The sequence below is a fragment of the Xenopus laevis genome, chromosome 4S (genome assembly GCF_017654675.1).
Source record: "Xenopus laevis strain J_2021 chromosome 4S, Xenopus_laevis_v10.1, whole genome shotgun sequence".
NCBI classification, from domain to species: Eukaryota; Metazoa; Chordata; class Amphibia; order Anura; family Pipidae; genus Xenopus; species Xenopus laevis.
This window is the reverse complement of record NC_054378.1, coordinates 92,746,291-92,773,596: the sequence shown is the minus strand read 5'-3', so window position 1 is coordinate 92,773,596 and position 27,306 is coordinate 92,746,291. Positions and strand designations below refer to the sequence as shown.

At 41.2% G+C, this 27,306-nt stretch overlaps 1 protein-coding gene across 3 annotated transcripts; it reads right to left on the bottom strand.

Moving 5' to 3' along the window:
- On the bottom strand, positions 1-25,554 carry trmt1l.S (tRNA methyltransferase 1 like S homeolog). 3 transcript variants are annotated; one of them, XM_018259779.2, is made up of 16 exons: positions 25,423-25,554; positions 23,965-24,069; positions 23,285-23,347; positions 22,569-22,682; positions 22,152-22,216; positions 21,460-21,589; positions 20,471-20,582; positions 19,359-19,438; positions 17,590-17,833; positions 17,282-17,494; positions 16,700-16,890; positions 16,102-16,180; positions 15,162-15,322; positions 10,522-10,578; positions 9,618-9,744; positions 1-2,862 (listed from the first exon to the last, which is right to left on the bottom strand). In XM_018259779.2, the coding sequence occupies exons 1-16, from the start codon at positions 25,460-25,462 to the stop codon at positions 2,631-2,633; spliced, it is 2,013 nt and encodes a 670-aa protein (XP_018115268.1). In that variant the 5' UTR covers positions 25,463-25,554; the 3' UTR covers positions 1-2,630.
- Positions 25,555-27,306: the final 1,752 nt, after the last annotated feature.

Genomic DNA, 27,306 nt, shown 5'->3' with positions numbered 1-27,306 from the left:
TTCTAAACAAAAAAGGTTTATTCCTAAATTAGGCAAAACTTTCAACTATTTCCATATTCCAAAAAAAACCCAACAAATAAATATCAGGGATTCACAAATCCATTAGCTTGGCTGAAACAAAGCCGAACCCTTAAAAATCACATGACTTTTCGCTGCACAAATAAGGAAACAAACATTTTTTCCCCCACACACAATTTTTTTTTTTATTTATTCCTGGCTGTAATTTGCATATTCAAATACATCCTTCATGAAAGCTTTGGGATTCAGTAGTGGATTTGGTGCAACCCTAGTAAAAATATGCCGTTCTGCAAAAAAAACTTTACGTTGTTATTTATATTAAACTATTTGTAAAGTTGTTTTTTTTTTTTTAAACAAAAGTAAGCTTTGCTGCATATAGCAGATGCTGTGGGGGCTTAGCACCATAAATGCAGTTTTTCTGGATTTTAAAAATTCCACATATTCCTTAGAATAATTTTTTTCCTTTCTTCTCAGGCTGTAAATTAAGATGTTCAGTCACATATTAAACATGAAAATATAAGCTGTGCAGAAAGTAAAACACTTTTAATAAAAAAAATACTATTTACAAATAACAGAACCTTTTAAAGGGGAGCACTATACCCCCCCTTATTCAACACGAGTGCTATAAAGTATGTTTAGAAGAAGCCCTATTCATTGCACTCATGTTGTATAAGGGGGTGTACTGCACCTTTAATTGTATATTGGAAAGTTGGGGTTTCTTCCAAAACCATATGTCACTTTACCCACAGTCTGTTTTAATTTACAGGTATGGGATCTGTTATCCGGAAACCAGTTATCCAGAAAGATGCGAATTACAGAAAGGCCGTCTCCCATACTCTCCATTTTATCCAAATAATCCAAATGTTAAAAATGTATTACTAAGATATAATTAATCCTTATTGGAAGCAAAACAATCCTATTGGGTTTATTTAATGTTTACATGATTTTCTAGTAGACTTAAAGGACCAGTTACATCAAAAACATTTTTTTTAAAAAATTCGTTAGTATACATCAAAAACTAAACACCAAGACAAATAAATCTTTACAATTGCAAAGCCTTTATTAAGAAATAACTTAGCGAAACTCCGCTCCTGTTCAGAAAAGGCGACATGGCGACCATCCATTTTGCGACGCTGGATTTCTCCTACTTGGCTATCTCTCATGTTGTACTGACGTGAAGCAGCTGCACCTCGATGTTTCTGAAGGGTGATCATCTTGGACAGCAGATCCTTATTCCTTAGGAAGGGGCCCACCTGTGGCAGTCACTGGTATCCCAGAGCAGAGGCTGTTGTGAGTCTTTGTCCGTACAGGGCATAGGGCGAGTAGTAGTGTCCCGTGGCTGCTGGCACTGGCGCGCCTCCTGAGGGTAGGGGGCTTTTGGAGTATGGATAGTAGCGACTGCTGCGGAGTCCCAAGGGGTGGTGGTGTGGGCTGCGCAAGGAAAGTCGGCTCAGGGAAACTCTTGTAGGAGGTATGTGCATGTGACAGGCCATAGCAGCGGTGAGAGGGCTAGAAGTTGAAGTCTTGGTGTTTATTTTTTGATGTATACTAATAAATTTTGAAAAAATTTTTTTTGATGTTACTGGTCCTTTAAAAAGGAACTCTGGCTTCCAAACAAAAATTTGGTATATTTAATATACCATCGCAGTTACCAGTTTCATTAAAAAGTATGAATAAATGCCATTATTTTCTATGCTGAAATCCAGTTTAACAGTTCTTCTCTCTGCATCATTTGAAATCCTGGCAGGGAAGGAGGGACTAGAATGTTACAAAGTGTAACAACTTTTCTCCACAGTTTACAAACAGCATGCAGGAACTACATAACCCACAATACATTGCACTGATGCTTTTTACTTATTGATATCACGTGTGCAGGGAATTGTGGGGTTTGGCGGATGCAGGCTGAGGACAGATGGCTGTTGATACAAAGTAACAGTAGTCAGCCAGCTCAGCAAAGTAGTCAGACAGATCAGCAGGAGAGCAGGGGGGCTAGGCTTAGGGAACTGTCAGAAACGATTAAAAAATCATGAAAAGTCTGCATATTTTTTTAATGTATGTATATTGCAAAGTTTCTTGAAATTATGTTAACTTTTCAAAAATATTAAGTTTTGTTTTTATGGATTTCCCCTTTCAGGTATGAAGTTCCAACTTACAGAAAGATCGGTTATCTGTAAAATCCCAGGTCCCGAGCATTCTGGATAACAGGTCCCATACCTGTACTTTCATTTTCTGCCATCACCCCATTTTTGTTGGCATGACCTCCTTCTACAGCTTAATCATGAGTGGAGAACTTAATTGAAGCCAGTAAGGTGGAGCTTATACACATTAAAGAACAAACACAAGCTTCATCAGGGTAATTGTGTTGCGCAAGTACCATTTTCTGAACATACAGTTCTTTAATATACAGGCACACCGAGTATAATGGGTAAGAAAGCCTTAAAATTACACAAAATATAAAAAACTATTGCAAACAAGCCTTCATCATGCCCCTAAGGCATAGAGGCCTTGCTTACAGCGTGTAAGCATATACTGGTATATTCCAGACAAGGCGTGACCCGACGTCTGAAATAGGGGGAAAATAGCAATAATTCAAAGGGAAAAAACACCCACAGTTATTTCGTGTCACAAACTGTCATAGCTTCCTCCGTCAGTAGATCCTGCCCTCTGCTCTCGGCCGTCTGCACAACATTACTTGCCTGGGAAGTATTTGATATTGTGCTGTTTTTCTCCAGAATGGTTTTGAATGTTGCCAGCGAAGCATTGGTGCGGATTCCTGTAGGATCAAAATGCGTCCGGCTCACTTTGAAACCCTCTTCTGATAAATACTGCAAGAATTTGTTCAATCTGAAAAGCAATCATAAAACCAGAGAGAATGACTATTTCCTGCTCACGTAACAGAAAGTGTTGGAAATCCCTTATTATTAAAATAATCTGGACATGAATCTGCCTAGTGCCCCTCCCTGCAATGCAGAATATTCCACGAATTACACAAATTAAAGGGGTGGTTCACCTTTAGGTTAACTTTTAGTTTGTTATAGAATGGCTAATTCTACGCAACTTTTCAAATGCATTTTAGTTTTTCTTTTTTATAGTTTTTGAATTTTGTCTTCTTCTGACACTTTGTAGCTTTTAAATAGCAGTCACTTACCGCATTTAAATACAAATGCTCTAAATTTGAAGACACACTTGTGCAATGGAAGAAGCTACCCGTCACACTAATAGGTAGAATAAATACATGCAAAATAATTTAAAGAAGACTAGGAAGAAAACATAGACAACCTCTACCTCTCTTTAGTAAGTACGAGATATAAACTCATACAATTCAGAATTATCCACCAAACATATAACATATTTCCTCCATTTGCCCGAGATGCAAAGCCCCAACACTTAATTTTTCCATTGTTGTCTTGGGGGACACAGGAAACAGTGGGGTATAGCTGGTACCACTAGGAGGCAGGACACAACAAAGTAAAAAATCTCTTGCTCAGATCTGGAGAACGGTGAGGCGCTTGAACGGTGGGGTAGCTGCTGCCATAAGATCAGCAGGAACATTCCAGTTGGGGCCTTACCTCCAAACCTGCTTCCTACACCCTCCACCCTTCAAGAGCAGCGCATAGCTCCTAACAAGGGAGGGGATCGATTATCTCTACAAGCCCTTAGGCTTACCAGGTATTGTACTACCATGTCTGAGGGGGCTAGTGAGGGCCTTTTTCCTAGAGGAGGGGCCTCCGTGAGATACCTAGCCTGTGCCAAATGCTGCAAACGATTAACCAGGGGTCACAAAGAACCCTTATGCTCAAATTGTAGTTAATCAACTGCTGGGTCAGATTCCCCAGGGACTGCTCATCCTCAGGGGGCACAAACTTCAGGGGCAGTCAGAGAACTCTCTCACAGACAATCCTTCCCAAGACTTGCAGGATATGTCACAGTGGGCATCCCAATTAGCAACAGGGATCCCAAGGTTGGCTCAATCTCTGGATAGGCTCCTATCTCGCCTTGAAAGCCCTGCTGCTGTTAAGACTAATAAGAGGAGGGTTCCAATCTCTTCTTCAGTGAATGAGAGCGAGGGAGAAGACCACAACCAGTCCCTTCCTCCCCCAGACCCAAATCTCTCAGACGGAGAAATAACTCAGAGTGATCAGGTGGAGGAGGAGGGCCCACGTTCTCATTCTTCTGAGACCATAAACTCTCTAGTCAATTCTGTACTAGACACTTTACATCTTCAAGTGCCAGAAACCTCTTCGGAAGCTTCTAGCTCTCTTTTCAAGAGACACAGTAAAGTGTCCCCAGTTTTTCCCTCCCATTCTCAGCTAGATCAGATAATCCAACAGGAGTGGGACAAGCCCGAAAGATGCTTCCAAGCAAACAGGAGGTTCCTAAAGAACTATCCATTTAGTACTGAGTCCACAGACAAATGGACCACACCTCATTCAGTAGATGCTCCAGTTTCCAGGCTTTCCAAGAATACTGCCTTACCAGTCCCTTTTTAACTTTGAGAGAATTGATTTGGGATATATCTTTGGATTTTTGACTTGGGGGCTATATTCCAGCATTTTCTGGCCCTTTTTTGACAGGCCTTTATAGACTGCAGCAGCTGAGTAATAATTGTTTTTTGGATTTTCCAAGAATACTGCCTTACCAGTCCCTGATGCCTCATCCTTCAAGGACGCAATGGACAAAAAGATGGAAAGTCTTCTACGCTCAGCTTTTTCCGCATCTGGCACATCCCTTCGCCCGGCTCTCATCATGGCATGGGTTAGCAGAGCTGTACAGTCATGGTCAGACTCTCTACTTGACGCTACTCAATCGGGAGCTCCACGTCATGAACTGGCAAGTTTGGCGTCACAAATCAAAGAAGGAAATGACTACATTTGTGAGGCTTCCCTGGACACAATACAGGTAATCAACTGGACTTCAGCCTTAATGGTATCCGCTTGGCGATCACTTTGGCTCACTTTTGCTGATATGTCCCAAAGAATCCTTGACTTCCATTCAAGGGAAAACTATTTTCGGTCCAGATCTGGATAAAATAATTAGTCAGGCCACAGGTAGCACGAGCACTCTACTCCCACAACCAAAAGCAAGGACTTCCTTTCATAGAGGAAAATTTTTTCGGGGGTCTCATAAGAGTTCCAGGGCATCGCCCCATCGTCATTCTACCTCTGGAGGCCATTGGGGGGGGGCAAGACCAGATCTGCCTGGAAACCCCGAAAATCCTTTACCAAGACCACCGCTAAGAACACCTCTGCATGCCGTTCTTTCTTGGCCCTGGGGCCATAGGGGAAGACTGCGCCACTTCTCAAACTCCTGACTGTCCTGCACTCAAGACCCTTGCGTACATGAAACAGTGACCCGAGGATATCATCTAGCGTTTTCCAGCCTTCCCCCTCAACGTTTCTTCATATCCAGACTTCCTCAGTAATCCCTCAAGCACAAGGCATTCCAGGAAGTCATTCTCAATCTGCTCCAAACAGAAGTGATCATTCCGGTTCCTTCCGGAGAAAGATTCAGAGGGTACTATTCAAACCTCTTCATTGAGCCGAAGAAGGATGGATCTTTTCGCCAAGTGCTAGATCTAAAGGAGCTGAACAGATGTATTCGTCCACGCAAGTTCAAGATGGAATCTCTTCGATCGGTTATAGCGGCAATGTCTCTGGAGGAATTTCTGGTATCTCTGGACATTAAGGACGCATACCTACATGTTCCCATTTTCCCTCCGCATCAGAGATTCTTATGCTTTGCTTACCAAAATCTGCATTACCAATTTACGGCTCTTCCAGTCTGGCCGACATCAGCCCCCAGGGTCTTCGCCAAGATCATGGCGGCGGCCACAGAGGTTATCCGCAAGAGGGGTATCTCAATCGCCCCGTACCTGGACTATCTTCTAGTGAAGGCTCCATCAGCCACAGAACCACAGCAAGCGCTTCAAACCACAATGACAACCCTACAGGATCTTGGTTGGTGTATCAACAGGGAAAAATCCTCTCTAATTCACAGTCAATCCCAGACAATCTAGGAATGATATTCAAAACTTTGACGCAGAGAGTATCACTACCTCACGAGAAGATCATACACCTACAATCACTGGTCAGGAACCTTCTGTCGAGGTCATCTCACACGGCCCGGTTCTGCATGAAAGTTCTGGGTGTCATGGTATCAACAATGGAATTGGTTCCCCTTGCTCAGTTCCATCTCAGGGAACTACAGTGGAACATACTATCATCGTGGAAGAATAAGTCTCTATGCCAGATGAAGACTCGTCTCTTTCCAGGAAGACTCGTCATCCCTACATTGGTGGTTGAAAGTCAGCACCCTCAACAAGGGCAGACCGCTTGGAACCCCTCGCTGGTGGGTTCTTACAACAGACGCAAGCCTATTCGGATGGGGAGTGGTTCTGGAGGGCAGGGTAGCCCAGGGCCTCTGGTCTCAGGGAGCGGCAGACTCTCAATCAATCTACTCGAGAACAGGGCAATCCGTCTGGGATTAGTTCATTGGCAACGACAACTGTCAGGTCAAGCAGTCAAGATCTAGTCGGACTATTCCACGGCGGTTGCCTACATAAATCATCAAGGCGGAACAAGGAGCAGAGCAGCACTGAACTAAGTCAAACTAATCTTCCACTGGGCGAAAAGGAATCAGACCCTGCTGTCCGCCATTTTCATTCCAGGAATACAAAATTGGGAAGCACACTTCTTCAGCAGGCAGTCCTTCGATCCGGGAGAATGGTCTCTAAAGCAAGACATCTTCAACGAGATCGTAGAAAGATGGGGAGTACCGGAGGTGGATCTCATGGCCACTAGACAGAACCGGAAGGTTCCCAACTTCTTCACAAGATACCAGAATCCTCTAGCACTCGGTGTGGACGCTCTAACCTCAGAGTGGAACTTCACACTGGCATACGCGTTTCCTCCTCTACCGCTACTTCCGAGAATGAGAAAATTAGAAAACTTCAAAGCGAACGGACTACACTCATCCTCATTGCGCCAAAGTGGCTACGAAGAACATGGTTCTCAGACCTGATTAATCTCTCCGTAGACGAACCATGGTCTCTGCCTCTACTGCCAGATCTACTCTTGCAAGTTCACATCCTTCATCCAAGACTGGCAAACCTCAACTTGATGGCTTGGCTCTTGAGACCCAGATTCTGAAAAGGAAGGGGTTTTCTGATGCTGTATCAGAAACAATGCAAGCAGCTAGGAAACCCGTGTCGGCCAAGACCTACCACAGGGTTTGGAAAACTTATCAAATTGCTGCTACCAGAACAACAAGAACTCCTCATCCTTTTCCATTCCCAATATTTTAGAATTCCTACAGAAGTGTTTATCCCTGAAGTTATCACTGGGATCGCTTAAGTTGCAGGTTTCAGCTCTATCCCGTGTTGTTCCAGAAACACTTAGCTCTTCTACCGGATGTCAAGACATTCCTACAAGGGGTGGCACATTTAGCTCCACCTATCAGACCCATGCCGACTTGGGATCTGTCTAGTCCTACGGGCTCTCCGGGGTCCACCCATCGAACCACTAGCCTCAGTGTCTCTTCAATGGCTCTCTTGGAGCCATTTCAGCTCTATCCGGTGTTGTTCCAGAAACACTTAGCTCTTCTACCGAATGTCAAGACATTCCTACAAGGGGTGGCACATTTAGCTCCACCTATCAGAGCTCCCATGCCGACTTGGGATCTGTCTCTAGTCCTATGGGCTCTCCAGGGTCCACCCATCGAACCACTGGCCTCAGTGTCTCTTCAATGGCTCTCTTGGAAGGTAGTTTTCCTTGTTGCCATTGTTTCAGCAAGGAGAGTGTTGGAACTCGGCGCTCTGTTGTGCAAAACCCCCTTCTTGGTGTTCCACCAGGATAGGGCAGTACTGCGCACAGTTCCATCCATTCTTCCTAAGGTGTTTTCCTCCTTTCACTTGAATCAGAAAATTACCATTCCGACCTTCTATCGTTCACCCTCCAATCCCAAGGAGGTGGCTCTCCATTCCCTGGATCCAGTCCGGGCTCTCAAGTTATATCTTGACGCAATGTTCATTTTACCCTCAGTTCCGCAACGGGGTACACAAGCTTTCAAGATTACCATACCTCGTTGGATTAATAAAAAACATTCAACAAGCTTACACAGCACAGGGTCAACCATCCCCTCACAGTATAAAGGCACACTCTACCAGAGGGATGAGCACTTCCTGGGCTTTTCGAAACCAAGCATCAGCAGAACAGCTGTGTAAAGCAGTGACGTGGACATCTATCCACTCATTCGCAAAATTCTACCATTTTGATACCTTTGCGGCCTCTGACACTCGCTTTGGGAGAAAGGGTCTTCAGGCTGCGGTAGCTTCTTCCACGTAAGTCTATCCTTCCCTCCCTATCTTATGGGACAGCTTTGGTACGTCCCCACTGTTTCCTGTGTCCCCCAAGACGACAATGGAGAAAAGGAGATTGTGTGTACTCACAGTTAAATCTCTTTCTCTTCAGTCAATTGGGGGACACAGGACATCCCTTCCCTGGATAGGGGCTTTCGCTACCTGTCAGACATGGTCTGTTCAATATTTCTTCTGTGTTTAAGGTTAATGTTAAACAGGTTATAAATAAAAATTCACGTTAAGGGTTGTATTCTGATGACTTTGGTACAAACTGAACTGGGCTCCGCCTGCTGGGGGATATAGCTGCAGGGGAGGAACTATTTTTTTTTTTTTCTACTTTGTTGTGTCCTGCCTCCTAGTGTTACCAGCTATACCCCACTGTTTCCTGTGTCCCCCAAGCGATTTAAGAGAATCAGATTTAACGGTGAGTACACAAAATCTCCTTTTCTTGCACTTACTATGGGACTGCCCTGCTGTACACAAATTCTGGAAATGAGTTATAAATTTTATTTCCATTGAGTTGGAACTTCCTCAGGTGCTCAACCCGGTTAATTGTCTACTGGGCCTACTTGACTCCCTGGTGTCCAGGGAACATACCTGACATTTCATGAGATTACCCCTGTTCTAAATATAATCAATTAAATATTCTGTACCATTTATAAAATAATCAAGTTGCTCTTCACTCTCCACCTGCCTCTCTTCATTCTGTCTTGATGCAGTAGGTGGAGTCAGTTTTTGATTGACAGCTCGATTACATTCTTTGGGGGGGTTGCACCCTTAACCTAGGTGCTCACTCTTTAAAAATACCCGGCTGTTATTGAAATCCTGTTTCTCTGTGTGCAGGGTTTTTGCCAGAGTCTGTTATTTTGTTGCCTTTAGTTTGTGCCCAAGTAAATTTGATAACATATAGACCCCATGGCTCGAATCACCAGTCGCTTTCAGCAACTAATGAACACTATCTCCAGCCTACTCCCCCCTCTCACCTGTCTCTTTCCTTCAACTTGTTAAATAAAAAAATTAAATAAAAATAAAACTATAAAAAAACCCCAAACAAATGCTCTGTAAAGCTACAAATGTATTTAGTTACTTTGTATTATGCTGAATATAAATCTAAATAACTAAAAAAAATGTGCTAAAACCTCTATAATAATATAGATTTCTGAATTATGCTAATGTTGCACACTACTTAACATTTTATTTTATTCATTCAACAAATATAGCCAATGGAAATGATTGAACTTACTTTGGTATGTTCAGCCCTCGGATGCTATGTCTGTGGATGCTGTAATAAAATGGAGGGTGCTCTACAGGGGCCTCGTTCTTCAGACGTTTAGAAATAGCTTTGCTTATGTCCTGACGTTTCCGTTTTCCTGAATTTAAATTGCGAAACATTATGCACATTTGTTTTATTTTAAAAAAATGCAGTGCATTCCGTCAGAGAGCATTAGTGCTGATGGGTGAATCAGGGTGCTGCTATATAAGTTACAAAAGCATTTAGACTGTTCAGTCTGAAAAGTTTTCTGCCAATGATCTATCATACGTCATGGTTGGGGCATCAGCAGATCATAATGTAAAATGCCACTTAGGCACAGATTCTGATGAATGAAACAGCACTATATGGCCTATCCGTATGATGGTGAATCATAACATATTAATCTACTTGACCCTCTGGCTGACCAATTTTTTTTTGCTTGAGTTACTACTGTAAAAGGCACTAGCCCTACTTGCTGGTGTTGCCTTCACTATTGCAATCATGGTACTTTCACTATTTCAATATACTCCCTTTCTCCATCCAAAGAACTTCGGTTTATGTAAATCATGGTACTTTCACTATACTCCCTATCTCCATCCAAAGAACTTCTGTTTATGTACAGATGACAAAATCAGGATCTTCCTGCTGAGACAATGAGTCTGTACAGAGCACTTGGAAGAAGACTGTATCCATAGGCCAATGCCTGACACTAGGGAAAACAAATTGAAAGGAAGCTAGAGGAATAAGACCCAAGGTTCACTGTTCAATGAAAATGAGTATCACGAAGAACCCACTATAATCTAAAAAAGCAGTTATGTTTATTAATTATTCATACCAAACAAGACCCCATCATCAGTAAATACAGATTTAAATATACTTAGGATATTCATTTTACCTGGGTCTGCGGAATAGTCTGTTGTGTCAGGAACCTTGATTAACACCCCACTTTCTTCTGTAGACAAAAAGTGAATGGAATACAATTTAAACTTTTATTCAACCCATAAAAGAACAAAATCAGCCTATGAAAAACTTATTTTTACTATACTTTTTACTATTTTACTCTCCTATGAAATTCAATGCAATTTTTTTTAGAAAATTACATTCTGAAAATTGGCTTGCTTCTCTTATTTCTCTATGCAAAGCTAGGGGAATTAATGTTTTCAACCTTGGGCTCAAGCAACTAATCACAGTCAAAGTGTGAAAGAGAATAGCTGGTCCCAAAGCTGCAAGATCCAGTTGTATTCCACTGAGCATAAGAGATTTGTCTGGTTAAGCTCTGCATAACTAACATAACTTGCAAAACAGCAGCTTATTTCAAAGTTCATACAGAGCAAACATAATGAAAGATTCTACTCTCGATTGTATATGTCCCTCACAATACCTAGCCTTTATCTAAGTCTACCAAATCTATTGTGGTATGGCAGATTCATAAGGGGCTCCCATTAGTAATCAGTGCTATACTACTTGTGTTGTTTGGATTAGGCCAGTTAGGATGCTCAATAAAATGTTTATAGTTTCACAAGTGAAAATACAGGTATGGGAGCGTTATCCAAAATGCCGGGGACTTGGGGTTCTCCAGATAAGAAATCTATCTGCAATTTGGATCTCCACACCTAAAAGGACAATGTCAACCCAAAAAATCATGTTTGCCTGATAAACGAAAAAATAATTGAAGCAGCTTTGCAATCTACTTTCATTAAAATGTTTGTGGTTTTTTAAGTTATTTGTATATGTATTGCAGTTGAAAGCAGTGTTCGTTTACCCCTTTCTATTCTCTGTGTCTTTTGAAACATTGTAATATAAACCAACAGATTAACAGACCTGTCTATATGGGGGAGATAAATTCATATTGGAAAATTGCTTATAATTGTGTTTTCTTTTATTAGGCATTTTTTGGGTTGACTTCCTTTAACTCTACTTAAAAATAATTTAAATGTTAAATAAAGCAAATAGGATTATTTTGCATCCAATAAAATTAATTATATCTTAGTTGGGATCAAGTACAAGGTGCCATTTTATTATTTCAGAGAAAAAGGAAATAATTTTTAAGAGTTGAGGATTGTGATGAAACACTGGGCCTTGTGTCACTGAGGAGACACAGGTAGCGTTACTGGAGCCTCTATGGACAGATTGAGAAGATTGAAGTACCAGGATCTCCTGGGCCAGCAGGGGGCCACCAGAATTACTGTGACTGGTTCCCTGGAGATATTTTGACGTACTCAGAGTAGCATGGGGAGGGGTGGGAAAATGTAGGCCAGTTGGAACCGCCATGGTCTTGTCATGGCATCTGTGCCCTCTGCCAGTGGGTCTCTGCACCTTGCAAAGAACCTCGCTACCTTCCGATTGTGTCTGGTTGCCATTAGATCGATCTCTGGCTCTCCCCACCGATGGACTAGCATTTGAAAGGCGTCTTGGTTGGAGTACCCACTCCCCTGGATCCAACTTATGCCTGCTGAGAAAGTCGGCTTCCATGTTGTCCACTCCGCGGATGTGTATGGCGGATATCTGAGAGGAGAGGAATCTGAGGAACTGTTGATGGGGTGGGTATATCGGGACATGTTAATATGCGTCTTGGATGTCTAAGACGCTAGGAAGTCTCCTTGTTCCAGTGCTCTGATGATGGTACGAACGGACTCCATCTTGAACCTGTGGTATACCTCCCATTTGTTTTGCGTTTTAGATCTAGGATGTGTCGAAAGGCGCCGTCATTTTTGGGTACGATGAAAAGGTTTGAATAAAACTCCCGAAATCTTTGGCACCGGGGAACTGGGACAATTACTCCTGACTCGAGAAGAGAGTCTATTATGGAGAAAAAGGCAAGCCTCTTGGTTTCCTGTGAAGGAAGTCTGGACATGAAGAATTGGCTTAGTGGTGCGCTTTGGAACTCTAAACGGTAGCCCGTTGATATAATTTGGACTACCCAAGGGTCGTCTATGAGCCGTGTCCTTGAGAAGGCCTTCCATCTTCTTTTCAGTGGGGTCCTTAAATGCTGAAACGTCTGGGACGGTTAACACCGTGGCCTTGGAAAGACATGAAACAGGGGGATCGACCATAGGCGGCGTGCTCAACTTGTCAACAAATTCCTTAGGAAAAGGGTATTGTCTGGAAAAATGTCTTCTGACCTGGAATTTCTTGTCCGGAGTTTTCCATTCTTCCTGGGCAAGGGTTTGTAGTTATTCATGAGCTGGAAAGACTGCAGCAGTTTTGCGTTGTCTCTTAAACAGTGAAGAAGTCTTCTTCTGGGAACCATCTTCCTCCTGAATGTGTAATGTCTCTAGTACTGTTCTAATGAGACCTTCGACCGCAGAACTGAGTCCTTCTCTCCGGAATCAGAATGTTTGGAGGAGATTATTTCCCCTTCACTAACTTTCTCATCAGAGGAGGACATGATATAGTACCCCTAAGCTATAACAAACAAGGGAAAGTTGTGCTCACCACTATTTTTTAAAACCATTAGGCGGGGGTGCAATGAGGCTGTGACCACAAAATACATATAGTCAAATACAAGAGTCCTCTGCACTCAACCCATTATCAATATATTTAAGACAGCGACATTTTGTGCATACTGCTACTAAAAAATGCCTTACCCTTTAAACAAAACAGGGATTGTTTGTCCATATATTGCAATATATTTAAGCTGGCCAACTACGTCAAAGTCATCCCATATCTGGCCAGTCCCACGCTCAATTTCATCTGATTCATCAAGAATTCCATTGCCTCATTACACATTTTACAAAGGGACTCGGTTTTACCTGCAACTTAACCTGCCGCTTTCAAAGTAAACCTCCATACTTGGCTGCCCTTTTATTAGACACCAGTGGGATCACCTGACTATAGCTGGGAAGGGTGGGAGCTACAACATGGAGCTGGTCACTGCTCCTGTATAAACTATAACAAACAAGGGAAAGTTGTGCTCACCACTAATTTAAATAGTGGTGAGCACAACTTTCCCTTGTTTGTTATAGTTTATACAGGAGCAGTGACCAGCTCCATGTTGTAGCTCCCACCCTTCCCAGCTATAGTCAGGTGATCCCACTGGTGTCTAATAAAAGGGCAGCCAAGTATGGAGGTTTACTTTGAAAGCGGCAGGTTAAGTTGCAGGTAAAACCGAGTCCCTTTGTAAAATGTGTAATGAGGCAATGGAATTCTTGATGAATCAGATGAAATTGAGCGTGGGACTGGCCAGATATGGGATGACTTTGACGTAGTTGGCCAGCTTAAATATATTGCAATATATGGACAAACAATCCCTGTTTTGTTTAAAGGGTAAGGCATTTTTTAGTAGCAGTATGCACAAAATGTCGCTGTCTTAAATATATTGATAATGGGTTGAGTGCAGAGGACTCTTGTATTTGACTAGTACCCCTAAGCGCAGTGACCGGGTGACTCTGAGGTCGCTTGCGCTTGGCGGTGGAATGACTGCCCATTTTTGCCAGCATCTTGTCTATGGATGAGGCTAGTTGAGGAATGCATTGCAGGTTGGAGAGGGATTGAGACAGTGACATGGCCCAGCCTGGTGCATCAGAAGTGCCCTGGGAAGCGGAGTCCCCTCTGTGAGAAGTTCCTGGGAAGGAATCCAATGGGGCAGCTGCTGAGTCTAAGGCGAGAGAGGGCTGTGTGGGATCGGGGCTGCAAGTGGACCAGAGAGGATCTACTTGGCATTCCCGAAGTTTAGTGAAGCATTTTGAGCAAGCAAGGAAGGTAACAGCGTTGTTAGGGTTTCTGCCCCCCCCATGAGAATAAATCCCCCCCGCCTTCTGCCATTGTGCGCTTTGTAGTACAGTACCTGAATAGGACTGCTGTAGAACCAACCTGCTGCCGGTGAGGGAGAAGGAGGAGCGGAGGAGGTTCAGTGCTCAGGACGCTGGAGAGACTGCACCAATGAGCGGGAGAAAGAGCGCGAAGGTGAGGTAGTAGCACAAAGAGGCGCGCACCTGTGACGTCATGCGCACTACGTCCACGCTGGGGGACGCGCGTAGATCACGGCCCAGGGTCTAGCGGCAGGTACAGGCAGCATCCGCCTAAGAGGGACTTTGCTCTAGAATGGCAGAGCGGGAGGGGATGCTCTGATGCTCTCACTTACTTGCTGGGAGAGGAGCGCTGATGCAGGGCATTTGACTCCTGATCTCCAGGTGTGCTCTATTGGGAGAACACTTCCAATCTTTGGCACTGCGTTGGGGGCTTGCTTAAGGAGCACAGTCCAGCTGACCCAGCCTCACCCCAGGTGTTGATGCTAACCATCAACTGTTTATCTCTTAAAAGCCTATCGAGAGGCTAGTCCAACCTCCTGTTCGAAGGACACTGAAAAAACTCGCGCCCTTCTGTGTGAACAGGGGGATAAAGGAGGAGTAGGAGGGGCTTCAGCTCTGACATTTTCTCAGTGTCCTTCCTCCTGATGGGAGGGGCCCTTTACCCCACGGTCCCTGTATCCCCCTAGACATGAGAGAAAAATGGGTCTGTGGAAGAGCTACTAGGAAATTATTAAATGTACAGGTGATCAGTCACACTCAAGCACCAGTACCACCAATAACTTACCTTGATTAGCTTGGTTGGGTTGAAGGGAAAACTGTTTTAGAGGTGTACATTCAGCTTCACAGATTAAAGTTTTTAGCAAGGGATGAAGATCATCCATTTCATGTTCCACAGATTCAGACATCATTCTTCTGAGGAATCCGGTGTTAAAAAGTGAGCCAGACCTTAAATAAAAAATAAATAAATAAAAAAAGATAATAATCACCCACTCTACTGTGTGCATATATGTTAACTGGAAAATAAGAATATACTGGTACCCTGTCGAGATTACTGGATTACTTAGGTACCAATATGTTATAATTCTACAAAATTGCTAAATTCTCCAACTGTACATTTGAAAAATTAAGTTGTAAACTTTGTTGGAAAAAAAATAACAAAAAACCCAAAATATAAACTCACGCACAAGGAATTTCAAAAGAGACTAGAACATGTAATGATGAACAAAGGTCCTTGACTGGATTTTATTCATCCCAGGGTAGTAAACAAGCTTAGCTCTGTGAAAGCCAAATCTCTCTCAGGATTCACTGAGGTAGTGATGTGCGGGTCGAGCTTTTTCCTGTGCAGCTGATTCTGTTAATGCTTTTAAGAGTGGCATGGATGTTTTCTTTGGCAAGCATAATAACCAAAGCTATTGTGATACTTAAATCTACAATTTAGTATAAATTTTGATACATGTATTTTATGTGAGTGTACGGCGGGTCGGTGTGCATGTGTTTATGTATGGATGCTTGGTTTCATTTGGAGTGGTTGAATTTAAAGGACTTCTTATTACTATTCAAATATATAAAAATTGATAAGCTAAACAGGAACCTGAGCAAATGATGGACCACAAAATAGAACAAAAGACTCAGTTTCAAGGAACTGACTAAAGGAATGGATTAAAGAGATACTGTATCTATGAAGACGTCGTTTAGCAATATACCAAAATCCAATGATTACTTACCACATGGGGCCTAGGACAACTGCAGAATTTCCTTGCATGCTTTTCTGGCAATCACAGGGAAGATTTTTATAAGGGTTTTCTGGAAGCATAAAAAGATTGTACAATGTCAGCAAAGCTACTGTACACAAACTCACCCTTTCTAACCCTACAGTATGTATTGTATCAGTATGTTAAACTGCTGAATGTGGACCACTGTTGTAAAAGCTAGCAAGCCTTTATTACATTTGAGTCAACACATTGCCCTTTTACAATACTCAAAGATCACAGATAGAGGCCAACCCAGGTTTTTCAGTATAGGACTGCTTTTATTCTATACACAGAGGTAATAATTACAGATGGGTTTGTATAAGTGGACCTATTTTAAACAACTTTTATTGGACTCCTTTACATATATGGGTTTTTGATTTATTAGCCTTATTATTCTGCCTATTTACCGCCTACAAAAGACCTTATTTTAGTAAGATCTTATTTTATATTGCTTCTATTTCATACTATGCCTTCTCTTCCATTCTGACTTCTAACCTGCTGGTCAGTTGCTAGGGAGATCAAACTCTAATATACAGTCTACCTGAATCTGAAATGTACGTATACAACATACCTTGTACCATGTTCCCTTCCTTCTGGAAAATCCGTTCTTCGCACCACTGACAGTGGATAAGCGTATTTATCTTCTGAACACTTTCATCAGTTTGGGTAGCACCTCTCAAAACCCTGACCACAACTAAGACAAAGTGTTCCACAGCTACGGAAAGCAATACCTCAATTCCTTTACCACAGCGAGCAGCCGCTCTGGTAAACATAAAAGTCAAAAATGTTATTTGGATGCAAAGAAAAGGTGGAATTATGTAATGTCTCAAACTCACAACAATAACGTTACTTTGTGAACTGTGATGAACTTTGTACAAGTTGAAGAGGATTTTACGCGGCAGGCCCACTATGGGGTCTGGACAGGAAGCATACTCCCAAGTGCACCAGAAAATCCTAAGATGCAAGGGACAGACTCTAGGCATTATGGAAGGCTCTTCAAGGGAGATTTTACATGCCTTGCAAGATGTGCTAACGTTGCCACTTTCTGCATAAAAGAGCGATGGTCTGCTAAATACAGTTTGGTTTAGCAGACCATAGTAGTACTATTAATGATATATGCATATATTTACATGCATCACAAACATCATGTTACCTGGCCACCGAAGCTAAAATAATGCGAGCTGCTAACTCTTTGTAGTATTCCGTCCTTACAATGTTGCACCCGTAATGACGCTTTGCCACATTCAGAGTCTTGGCAAACAGTGAGCCAGTGTCAGTGGATGTCACAGACACTATCCCCAGATTCCTTACATTCCGAAAAGCTGCATCCAGGTAGTTTACTGATGTCCCAAAAGGATCCAAGTGTCTATATAAAAAAAGGTGACGGTAAAGGTGACATTACTTATACAGGTTGTACTGTGGGTAACGGACATGGATAAGGCTGGAAAATTGCATACTCACATAAAGTCAAAAGCTCTTAAATGCATTAGGACGTTGGCATCATATTGTGTAACCTCAACAGCAGCACCACTATCTTCTCCCACTTCATTCTCCTCCTCTTCGTCATCCTTTTTTTTGGTCAGTACTTTCATATTGTTCAGGAGGCAGTTATCCCGAATCATTGCTACGGAGCTTTCACTTATGTCATTAATTGTAACCTTTACAGACTTTCCAAGATGTTTTGCCCATTGCAATCCCATAATGCCTATAAAAATAAAACAGGAAACCTCAAAAAAAGCTATTTGGCCCCTTCAGTAGTTTATCAGCCTTTGTATGGAGCAATCATGAGAGCCCATCCAACCAATATCTGGCCAAAAAGCCGACAGATTTCTATTGGGCAGGTCTAACAATAATACCATTGTGCAAGGACAGCATCATTGCATTGATGTGGTGTTATCCTTACACACACGTTATTACAAATGCCAACCTGCCCTATCCAGTGGTTCCAACTCTGATGGTACGTTTCTGCAAAGACAGAATCTTCTGGGTAGCTGCATGCATTTGCTGTAATTTGTATAGGCATTAAAGGAAAAGGAAAGGTTAAAACTAAGTAATCTTTTCAGTAAGGTCTATATAAATGCACCAGGAAACCCTCAAAGTAATGCAGCTCAGAGTCCTCTGTCAAACAAAACACCACATTTCTTTTATTCTATTGTGTATACATGGGCTTCTGTATCAGACTTCCTGTTTTCAGCTTAAACCTCCAGGGCTTGGGCATGCTCAGTTTGCTCCTCTCCCTTCTATAATCTGAGCTCAGAGCGAGCAGGGAGAGACTCAGACAATAAGTGATGTTACATCAAGCTAATATGGCAGCTGCTTTCCTAAACAAACAGAAAGAGTCTAGAGCTGTTTACTTGGGTATGGAAAAGCATTCTATAGAATAAAAATGGCTTTCTAGCTTGCACTGTTGTGGCTAATCTTTTGGCAATAAACTGCCTTGGTAGCTTTCCTTCCTTCCTAAACTATCAAAAGATCCTTTATCTGGAAAAGCTCAGATCCCGAGCATTCTGGATTTCATATCCCATATCCGTTCAAGCATTTACCACTTTTCATTTATTTTTATTTTATTTTTTTTATAAGCTGGCATTTGCCATTCTTCCTACATTCTTTTACAGAACACAACCAGACAGAGAGATGGCAGATAAGAAAATTATTATCAGAGGTAGTTACGTCCACCTGACATTGGTATGGTAGGTTAGGAAGATTATGACCAAAGTTCACAAAAATCCCGGTTGCATCAGTAAAATGGTTAGCCTTGTAGTATTCCCACAACCCTCCTGTATTTACATTTCATGTGAGTTTGTTTGCAGGCTAACAAGAGGTTGGAGCACCCCATAATATGGCCATTTAATGGTGGCTCATGTCTTTAGGAAGTGCTTATTTGTCTTTTGTCAGCTGTGGTCTAACAAGCGGAGACTCTATTCCCTTAATAATACAACCGGGCCTCAAGGCATAATAGTATGAAAAAAAATATGAGCAGAGTTAAGTACTGGTGACAGAATCACCATATGATGTGTATATGGGGCCTTAGAAATTTTATGCAGTATAACATGCGACTAAGAAGAATGAGTGAGTGTGTGTGATTACCAGTGAAACTTAGGGCCTGGTAATAAGCATTGACTAGTCCTCTCTTATTTCATAATTTTAGGAAAAACTGCCTGGAACCCACAAATCCTTGAGTGTTTCAATATTATAATCATAGACAGTGCTGTTCTGTCCAAGAACTGTACCTGTTGATCCAAAGGCATCCAAACACTCAATTGGTTTTCTCTCTTTAGCCAGTACCACCAAGGCACAAAAAATCAGCTGCCTATAAAGCAAAATGTAGCATTGTTTACATACACAGATGCACTATACAAATTCTTCCCAGAAGGACATTATGTTCCACTCAAACTCAATGAGGTGATTAATAAAGTTAAATTTAAACTTAAATTGTAAATTTGTACCCCACCAGTTGAATAGGAAAATGGTGAACGCTTATCACCTACACAGAGCCAATCCTTTCTGACACAGAGGGAAGTGATAAATGAAACTAGGATTCAATCTCACTTTCTAGCATACGAACAACTTATCAAGCCAAGTATCCATATCACCAGTAACTGCAATACTTGATCAGTTGTAGATAGTATATTACTCCAGCCCAGGAATGATAATTGCAAAAATATAGCAGTCAATCAGCATGTGTACTATAACAGGAGGCACCAATATTCTCTCCTAAAAGGCAGCTTTACAGTTGCCCTAGTGTTTCCAAACAGGATTTCTACCCAGTAGGTTTAGATTTGTTTTTGCCCTAAAGGGGTTCAAACTATATTTTTCAGATTGTTCATCAGAAATAAAGACTTTTTCCAATAAATTTCTATTTTCTATTTGTAACCATTTTTCTAATATTGAAGTGTAAAGTTTCATTTCTCACCTTCTAAAGCAGCTCTGGGGGTGGGGGGTCACTGACTAACTGTTCTATATGGATACATTTAGTTGATTCTTTGTTATCTTTAGCCCTACTGAGCAGAATCCCTGAGTTTCATTAAAGGCAGCTATTGATACAATAGTTGCTAATATTCCACAGATACTGTTGAGAAAAGTATCTAATTGTATTGACTAAAATGTAGCAAATTGTAACAGTTCAGAAATCTCCTTGGTCACTGAGCTGTCTGACAGAAAACAATTTAAATTTGGAAAGCAATTGAAAAAAAAAGTCTTTGTTTATGGTGAACAATCTGAAAATTACTGAAATGGAAAAAGTGTTTTGAAGGTGAACAACCCCTTTAAAAATTACATTTCAAAATCAACTGCTTACTAGACTAGTCCTATCCGTATAGCCTATAGAATGGCGATCACCTACCTGTTAACTTTCATTTTTGGATTAAAAAAAGTGTCTGTTTTCTGTGGTGTTTTGAAATTGGGAGAAACTTGCACATGTGTGTTCAACTCCTTTAAAGTTTTTTGAAAATGGCCTGCAAAAACAAAAAAAGGGATGGGGGGAATCAACTTTCACTTGTAGCAGAACCCTGTCTAATTGGGTTTATCATCGTGTGATTAGGCTATAGGCACACAGGCTGAAGGCTCTGTGCCTACTTATTTTTGCAGGCTGAGAGAAGCAGTGCTCCTGCTCCATTGATTTGAATCCAATTAAACTGTGTGCGCTCAGCTGATCGGATTCAAATCAATGGAGCAGGGGCACTGAGCAGATCTGCTTCTCTCAGTCTGGAAAAATACTCAGGCTGACAACAGTAGGAGCCTTCCGCCTGTGTGCCCTTAGCCTTGTGTGTTAAGTCATTGCTAATACACCTAATACTTTAGTATGGTCAATCAAAAAATAGTCAACAATATCGCAAATCTATCATTCTTGAGCACAAACATCTACTTATTTATTAAAAGAACCAAATATAGAAAGCGTGAATGACTAAAAACATAGAATAAAAATGGGGAGCAAATACCTCAAAAATCATTTTCGTAAGAATTGTCCTGTGATTACAAACAGATATAACCCAGAAAACATCAGCTCACAACAAAGGAAGTTTTTACGATTGGAAAAACTTGAAAAGGTCCCCTTGACTTCTTAGTGACCTTGCCAGTTTTTAGATGGAGACACTTTGTATAGTTTTTTTTGTGGTTTTTACTCTTAATACACAACATTTTTTGTGCTTTAGAGTAATCAGTTAAATACATGATTTTTGGTGCTAAAACATTTGATTTAAGGAAATTAAACAAGTATGAAAGTTAGTAAATCTGTCACTATAGGGAAGTAAAAGTGTACGGAGTATCCATTTACACCACTACTAAAAAGAGGCGCACTATCTAAAACCAAGTATCTAAAAAAGACAAGACTACCTGGAGAATATTTTCCGTCTGTCTCCCCTTTGGTGGCATGTCTCTTAACATGACTTATCATCTCTGTTCTTCTGCTAATGGTTGCTGAACAGATAGAGCAGTGATAGTGGCATGCTGTCTTTGGAGGCACCTGGAAGAAATAACCAAACACACACCAGAAAATAAGGCATTTTTATTTCCATTTATGGAGAAAATACTTTTCAGCATTGCGCTAACTAAAAGGAAATGGCTCAAGCCACAGAAGCACCCAAAACCTTCCCCCCCCCACCCTGACTCATTGATATTAATTGAATTTTCCACTCATAGATGCAGGATATAAAACAAAAACTGCAGCTTGTAATATTTTAGGCTAACTCCCATACCTTCCATTACAACATATGTATTTATTAATACATAACTAAATACAAACGATTTTTTATTATGCGTTGGCTGCGTTGTTAATTTTTGAGCAAAACATATATCTCTATCTTATTCAAGGATTTACACTGTTAAGTTACAAAAATAGCATAGTACAATAACGAAAACGGGTCCTGATCAAATACACAAGTAGAGTACCCTTTAATGCAACCATTGGACTGACTTAGGCATTACATGCTGGTACTGCTTCAGGCTATCCTTCATTGACATAAAGAATGGGGATGCACACCACCAATAAAGAGATTAAAATTAATATCACAGGAATACTCTCTTACCCCCTCCTTATCCTGAGATGGTTTCTGCTGCATGCATGGTAAACAGCAAATGCACATTCTGTAATCTAGAAACAGATATTAAAATACATTGAAATATTTACATGTCAACTGTACTGATACTTCAGTTCACAATCGTTCTTGGACTGCTACTGCGCCATAATCCAATGGCACACAACAAGAAATTCACATGTAGTTGGTCATGCAATTTTTTAAAAAAAAATTAGAGACCATTACCCAGGGTTATAAGATCTATTTAGTACAAATAAAATGTCAACTAGAAAATGTCCCTTGAGCAACAGATCTGAACAAAACTATTATATGTTGTCAGGCCTTTAAACACAAGGAAAAATCACATGATAATTCAGACAGACCAACTTGCTCAAAGAGAAAGCATGGCACAATAATGAAATTACCAACCTTCAAATTCAACAGACACTTTCCAGTGCAAGTTCTGCAGATGTTTCAGAAGCTTGTTGGTTAGGCAGGGTTTGAACGTCTCTTCTGGACAAAGAGGACAAGGCTTCTTTTCCCCTAATCAGAATAAAACAAAAGTTGCAGTAAGTGAAAAGCTTTTCACTTTCAAATGCTTTATGGTGCTGCACTTGACTTGTGTATTAAACTAAAAAGTTGCTTTTAAACCACGCAGGTTTCAAGCAGTATGCATTTATAGGAGTTTGACTGTGATACTTCCTTTAGCACCATGGCAGCGCATTTCTTGCAATGAAATAGATGCATTTTATGAAATAATTGCCATTGATGCCTAAATCTGTAGGTCTCAGAGGTACCAGACAGCCTACAACTGCACTACAAATTTATCACAAAACAAAAACAACACAGGATGAACCTGCAGCTCATTAATAAGCAAATCTACTGCATGGGGCTGACATGGGTCACAGAATAAAAGGCAGATAATGCCTAGTGTTTTAAATAATAGCATTTGTTGAAAATAGAATTTAGGGTTTATGTGCTCCCAGGGATTTCTCACACTTAAATTATGTTTTTTTCTGTTAAATGACATCTTTATAAGGTTTTCACAGGCCAGTCGGTGTACCAAGATACAAGGTTTTCCATGCAAACAGAACAACTAAAATAAACATCTATTGCTTCCAGTTTCCTTAACATGACACACTCACCTTCATTTTGCTCAGCCAAACCCTCTAGGTCTCTCAGTGAGTTTTGAATAGAGATGTGTTTTTCTATAAAAAAGAAATGACAGACACCATTAACCACTTCAGCCAGGAGCTTAAAGGGATACTGTCATGGGAAATTCTTTTTTTCAAAACACATCAGTTAATAGTGCTGCTCCAGCAGAATTCTGCACTGAAATGCATTTCTAAATAGAGCAAACATACTTTTTTATATTTCATTTTGAAATCTGACATGGGGCAAGTCATATTGCCAGTTTCCCATCTGCCCCAAGTCATGTGACTTGTGCTCTGATAAACTTCAGTCACTCTTTACTGCTGTACTGCAAGTTGGAGTGTTATCACCCTCCTACACACCAACATTTCAACTTGCTGGTTCAGGAATTCAATTTTATATTGTAGAGTAAATTATTTGCAGTGTAAACAGTGTCATTTAGAAATAAAAAATACATCATAAAATTCATGACAGAATCCCTTTAAGAATCTGATTTTCACAAAGGAACAGGTAGCTCCCACTGAATATTGTATGTATGGACTAAACCCACAAGGGTTAGAGTTTATTGTAATTCTTTCACTACAAGCCAAAGAAAATGTTGTGTATCTGGCCAATACAGTAATTGAAATTTGGGAATTAGAGCTAAAAGATACCTAGATTTATTTTAACTAACCTTTTAGCTTAGAAGTCAGATGCACATCCAAGTCGATTTCTGAAACGTCTTTCTCCAATTTACAGTCGTTTCCATCCATTTCAGTCTTTGTAGCCGTAAAGTCACCTGAGGACAAATATTATATAAATGTAAAGAAAAAAAGAGAAAGCGAGAGATTAAAGAGATATGCACAATTAACAATTCCTTTACCCGAGTGAGGATCTTGATAAGCAACATAAACAATGCAGAAGAATGGCTCTCACAGGATTTGCTGAATTAAGAGCCCCATCCACAGGCCAATATAAGATGCCGACAGATTAAGTCTGCAGCTTATTGGGCAGTGTATAAGAGCCCTCCTCAATTGATATTTGGCCGAAAGTAGACCAGGTGTCAATCGGGCAGTTTTAAAAATCTCGTTGGACAGAGGACTGCATCGGTTTGTTGATGGGGTCCTGAATCCGACCACCTGAATTCTGCTTGTTGTGATCCAATTGTTGGGCAATAGGCATCAGATCAGCTCAATACTCATTTGGCAAGTGGATGTATGGCCACCTTAAGTCTTCCAAAGGTTTATTTTGATTTGTTTTTCAGTCCCCTCCAGAGGTACCTTGATGGGGGTTAAACTTTGGAAGACTATTTAAGTTATTGCCAGTTTTTCCAAGACTGCACACCCTGCAAGTCTGATGCCGGGTGCAGGAGTCGGTGACCCTTTTGTCTAGTGTAACAGGGAAATCTGCTGAAGGAGGCCTCATGATTCATTTATAGGTGCATATTATTAAAACACTACATGATATTAAAAACAATAATTTTACAATTAAGTTTTATTCAGTGTGAATGCCGGAACTGCCCATACATTTAAGCTGATGTGATTCAGCCACTTAAGACGGGTCAGCATCTTATCTGCATACATATAAGACATCCCCAACAGCCTACCTGATATGTGGCTAAATATCGACCAATATCTATTTGGCAAGTTTCCTTCAGCAAGGATGGCATTGGCACACAAACATGCATAGGCTGCATCTTATGAGGAAAGCTTTTTTTTAATCCTGTGGGCTAAAGAACTGAATCTGTCCAATTTAGCGCATCTTATTGAGGATAGCCTGCTTTGGGATGGGTGCATCTTTACTGCACTCTTTTAATGACACAAATTTATTATAATGAGGCCCTTGTACCTGTGGTATATAACTATAGTACAGTCTTACATGTGCACTACTATTTGGCATATACTTCTGGAAGTCCAGCCCATGCATCTATCAACTATTTACCATTTCCCACACACCAATGCAAACAAGGAAGCATATTCCATATTACACACACACGTATTCCCATCATGCACCATGAAGTGACCATTCTACCCAGCAGCTTCCTTTCGTTACGGCCTCGCTCTCACACACACTGCATTACTGCCCTTCAGTACAAGTCACAAGTTCTAAGCGCCTATTTCCATTGCAGAACAGTGAGATTATAGTTACCAACTAGCACTCAGTAAAGCAAATGGCAATCCCACTGGCCCCATGCAGCAATTTCCAAGCGGTAGCTGCTAGTTCCCAGTTGATAAGAGGCCGTGGGTGACGTCACGACGACGTGAACGTCTCATGGAACGTCCCCGTCACGTGACATTCGGTGCGTATTCGGCGCCTTCTTCAAATGGTAGGCAACTCAGTGATTGACTAGAGAAGAGCGCTGCCACAGTCCTCCACTGACTATTGAGTATTGGCTTGTGCTGGGTAACATTAGGGGCAGGATTTTATGATGTTCTTTCCTTAGTAGAATGCGGTGGCACTTGCTGTTGTTCAATGAAGGCTGCCAATCTATTACATACTTGCTGGTCTCTTTAAGGTGTGCTTTTAATTTTAGGGGCTTATTGCAACCTGCTTATATGTGGCGTGTTTTTAAAGGACAAGGCAAAAAAATAAAATCCCATTTTACTTTCTTTAATGAAAAAGAAACCTATCCCCAATATACTTTAATTAAAATATGTGTACCGTTTTTATAAGAAACCTGACTGTATGCAGTGATATTCTCCCTTCATTTTCTGCTGTGGATAGGAATTGTCAGATGGTCCCTAACTGCTGAGCAGGGAAACAATCATACTTATGAACAGTAAGGAGAGCCCCCACCTTACTACCCAGCCATGCAGAACTCAAGCAGCTTTGTTTTTTGGCGATCCCTAAGCAGCCCAGACCACACTGAGCTTATAAAGGGTCAGGCAAAGATGTTTAACAAAGTTACAAGATGACAGCACCTGTGGCCAACTTTGAAAGCATAAATCATTTGTTTGATTAAGCTTTGTGGTACAGTAAGTTTATGCTTATGTTTAGTATACAAAATACAGCATTTATAGCCTTATTCTATTTTAGACTTTTTAAATGTTTGGGATAAGGGTGCTGATGAGTTTTGGTGCGTGTGTTTTTTTTTTTGAAGGCGGGTTACTTTTGTTTACTGTTTTCAGTTGGGTTAGGGTTGCCACCTTTGCCGGTGGCTAAACCCAAACAATGGGGGCGGGGCAGTGATCTTGGGGTGGACATGATGACATCAGAGGCAGGCACAATGATTTCAGGGTTATTACATCACTTATATGCAAATGGATGGATTTCTGTCAAGGCCCGCAACCCCTCAGGGCCCCCCGGCAGTCCGCGCCACTAAAATGCGGGCCGAAAATACGCCTACGGAGGGGGACGGGGGCCCGGCTGCGCGTCACGCACTAGGGCCCGCCCCCCTCTAGTTACGTTACTGTGCAGCAGCACAAGCACACCTGTAGCAAAACCCCCAAGTGAAGAACTGTTCCGATCAATTTTGGGTGGAGTACACTTTTCTCTACAGCGAGATGCACTTGTAAATGAAAACAAAATATTAATTGCCAAATAAGACATAAAGGGGTTTATGTAATAAAAGGCTCTTAGTTTCCCCAGGAGCAGTAACCAATAGCAACCAATCAGCAGTTAGCATTTACTGAGCACCTGCTTAAAAGCAAACATCTTATTGGTTGCAATAGGTTACTGCACCTCTGCAAACTTAGTGCCTTTTATTACATAAGGGGGTAAGAGATTTATTTTTGCACATTTTGATATGTTTAGCATATTACAGTACAAACGTTGATCTTTTTCTTTTCATAGTTGTTTACCTATTGATCAAAAAATCCTGTTAATTATTTAGAAGTTTACAGCTGTACCTATTTTCACTGGACAGGTACAGGCTTTGTTGTGGCTGGAAATGTCCCTAGATGTTAAAACTGACCAATGTACATAAATTAATATTACAAAAATATTAAATTAAAAAAGTGCATCCTTTAGTCTTGACTATTTTGGTTGGTGTCCATTTATGAACACTAGGCATATTTGGACCTTGCCAGTAACTTAT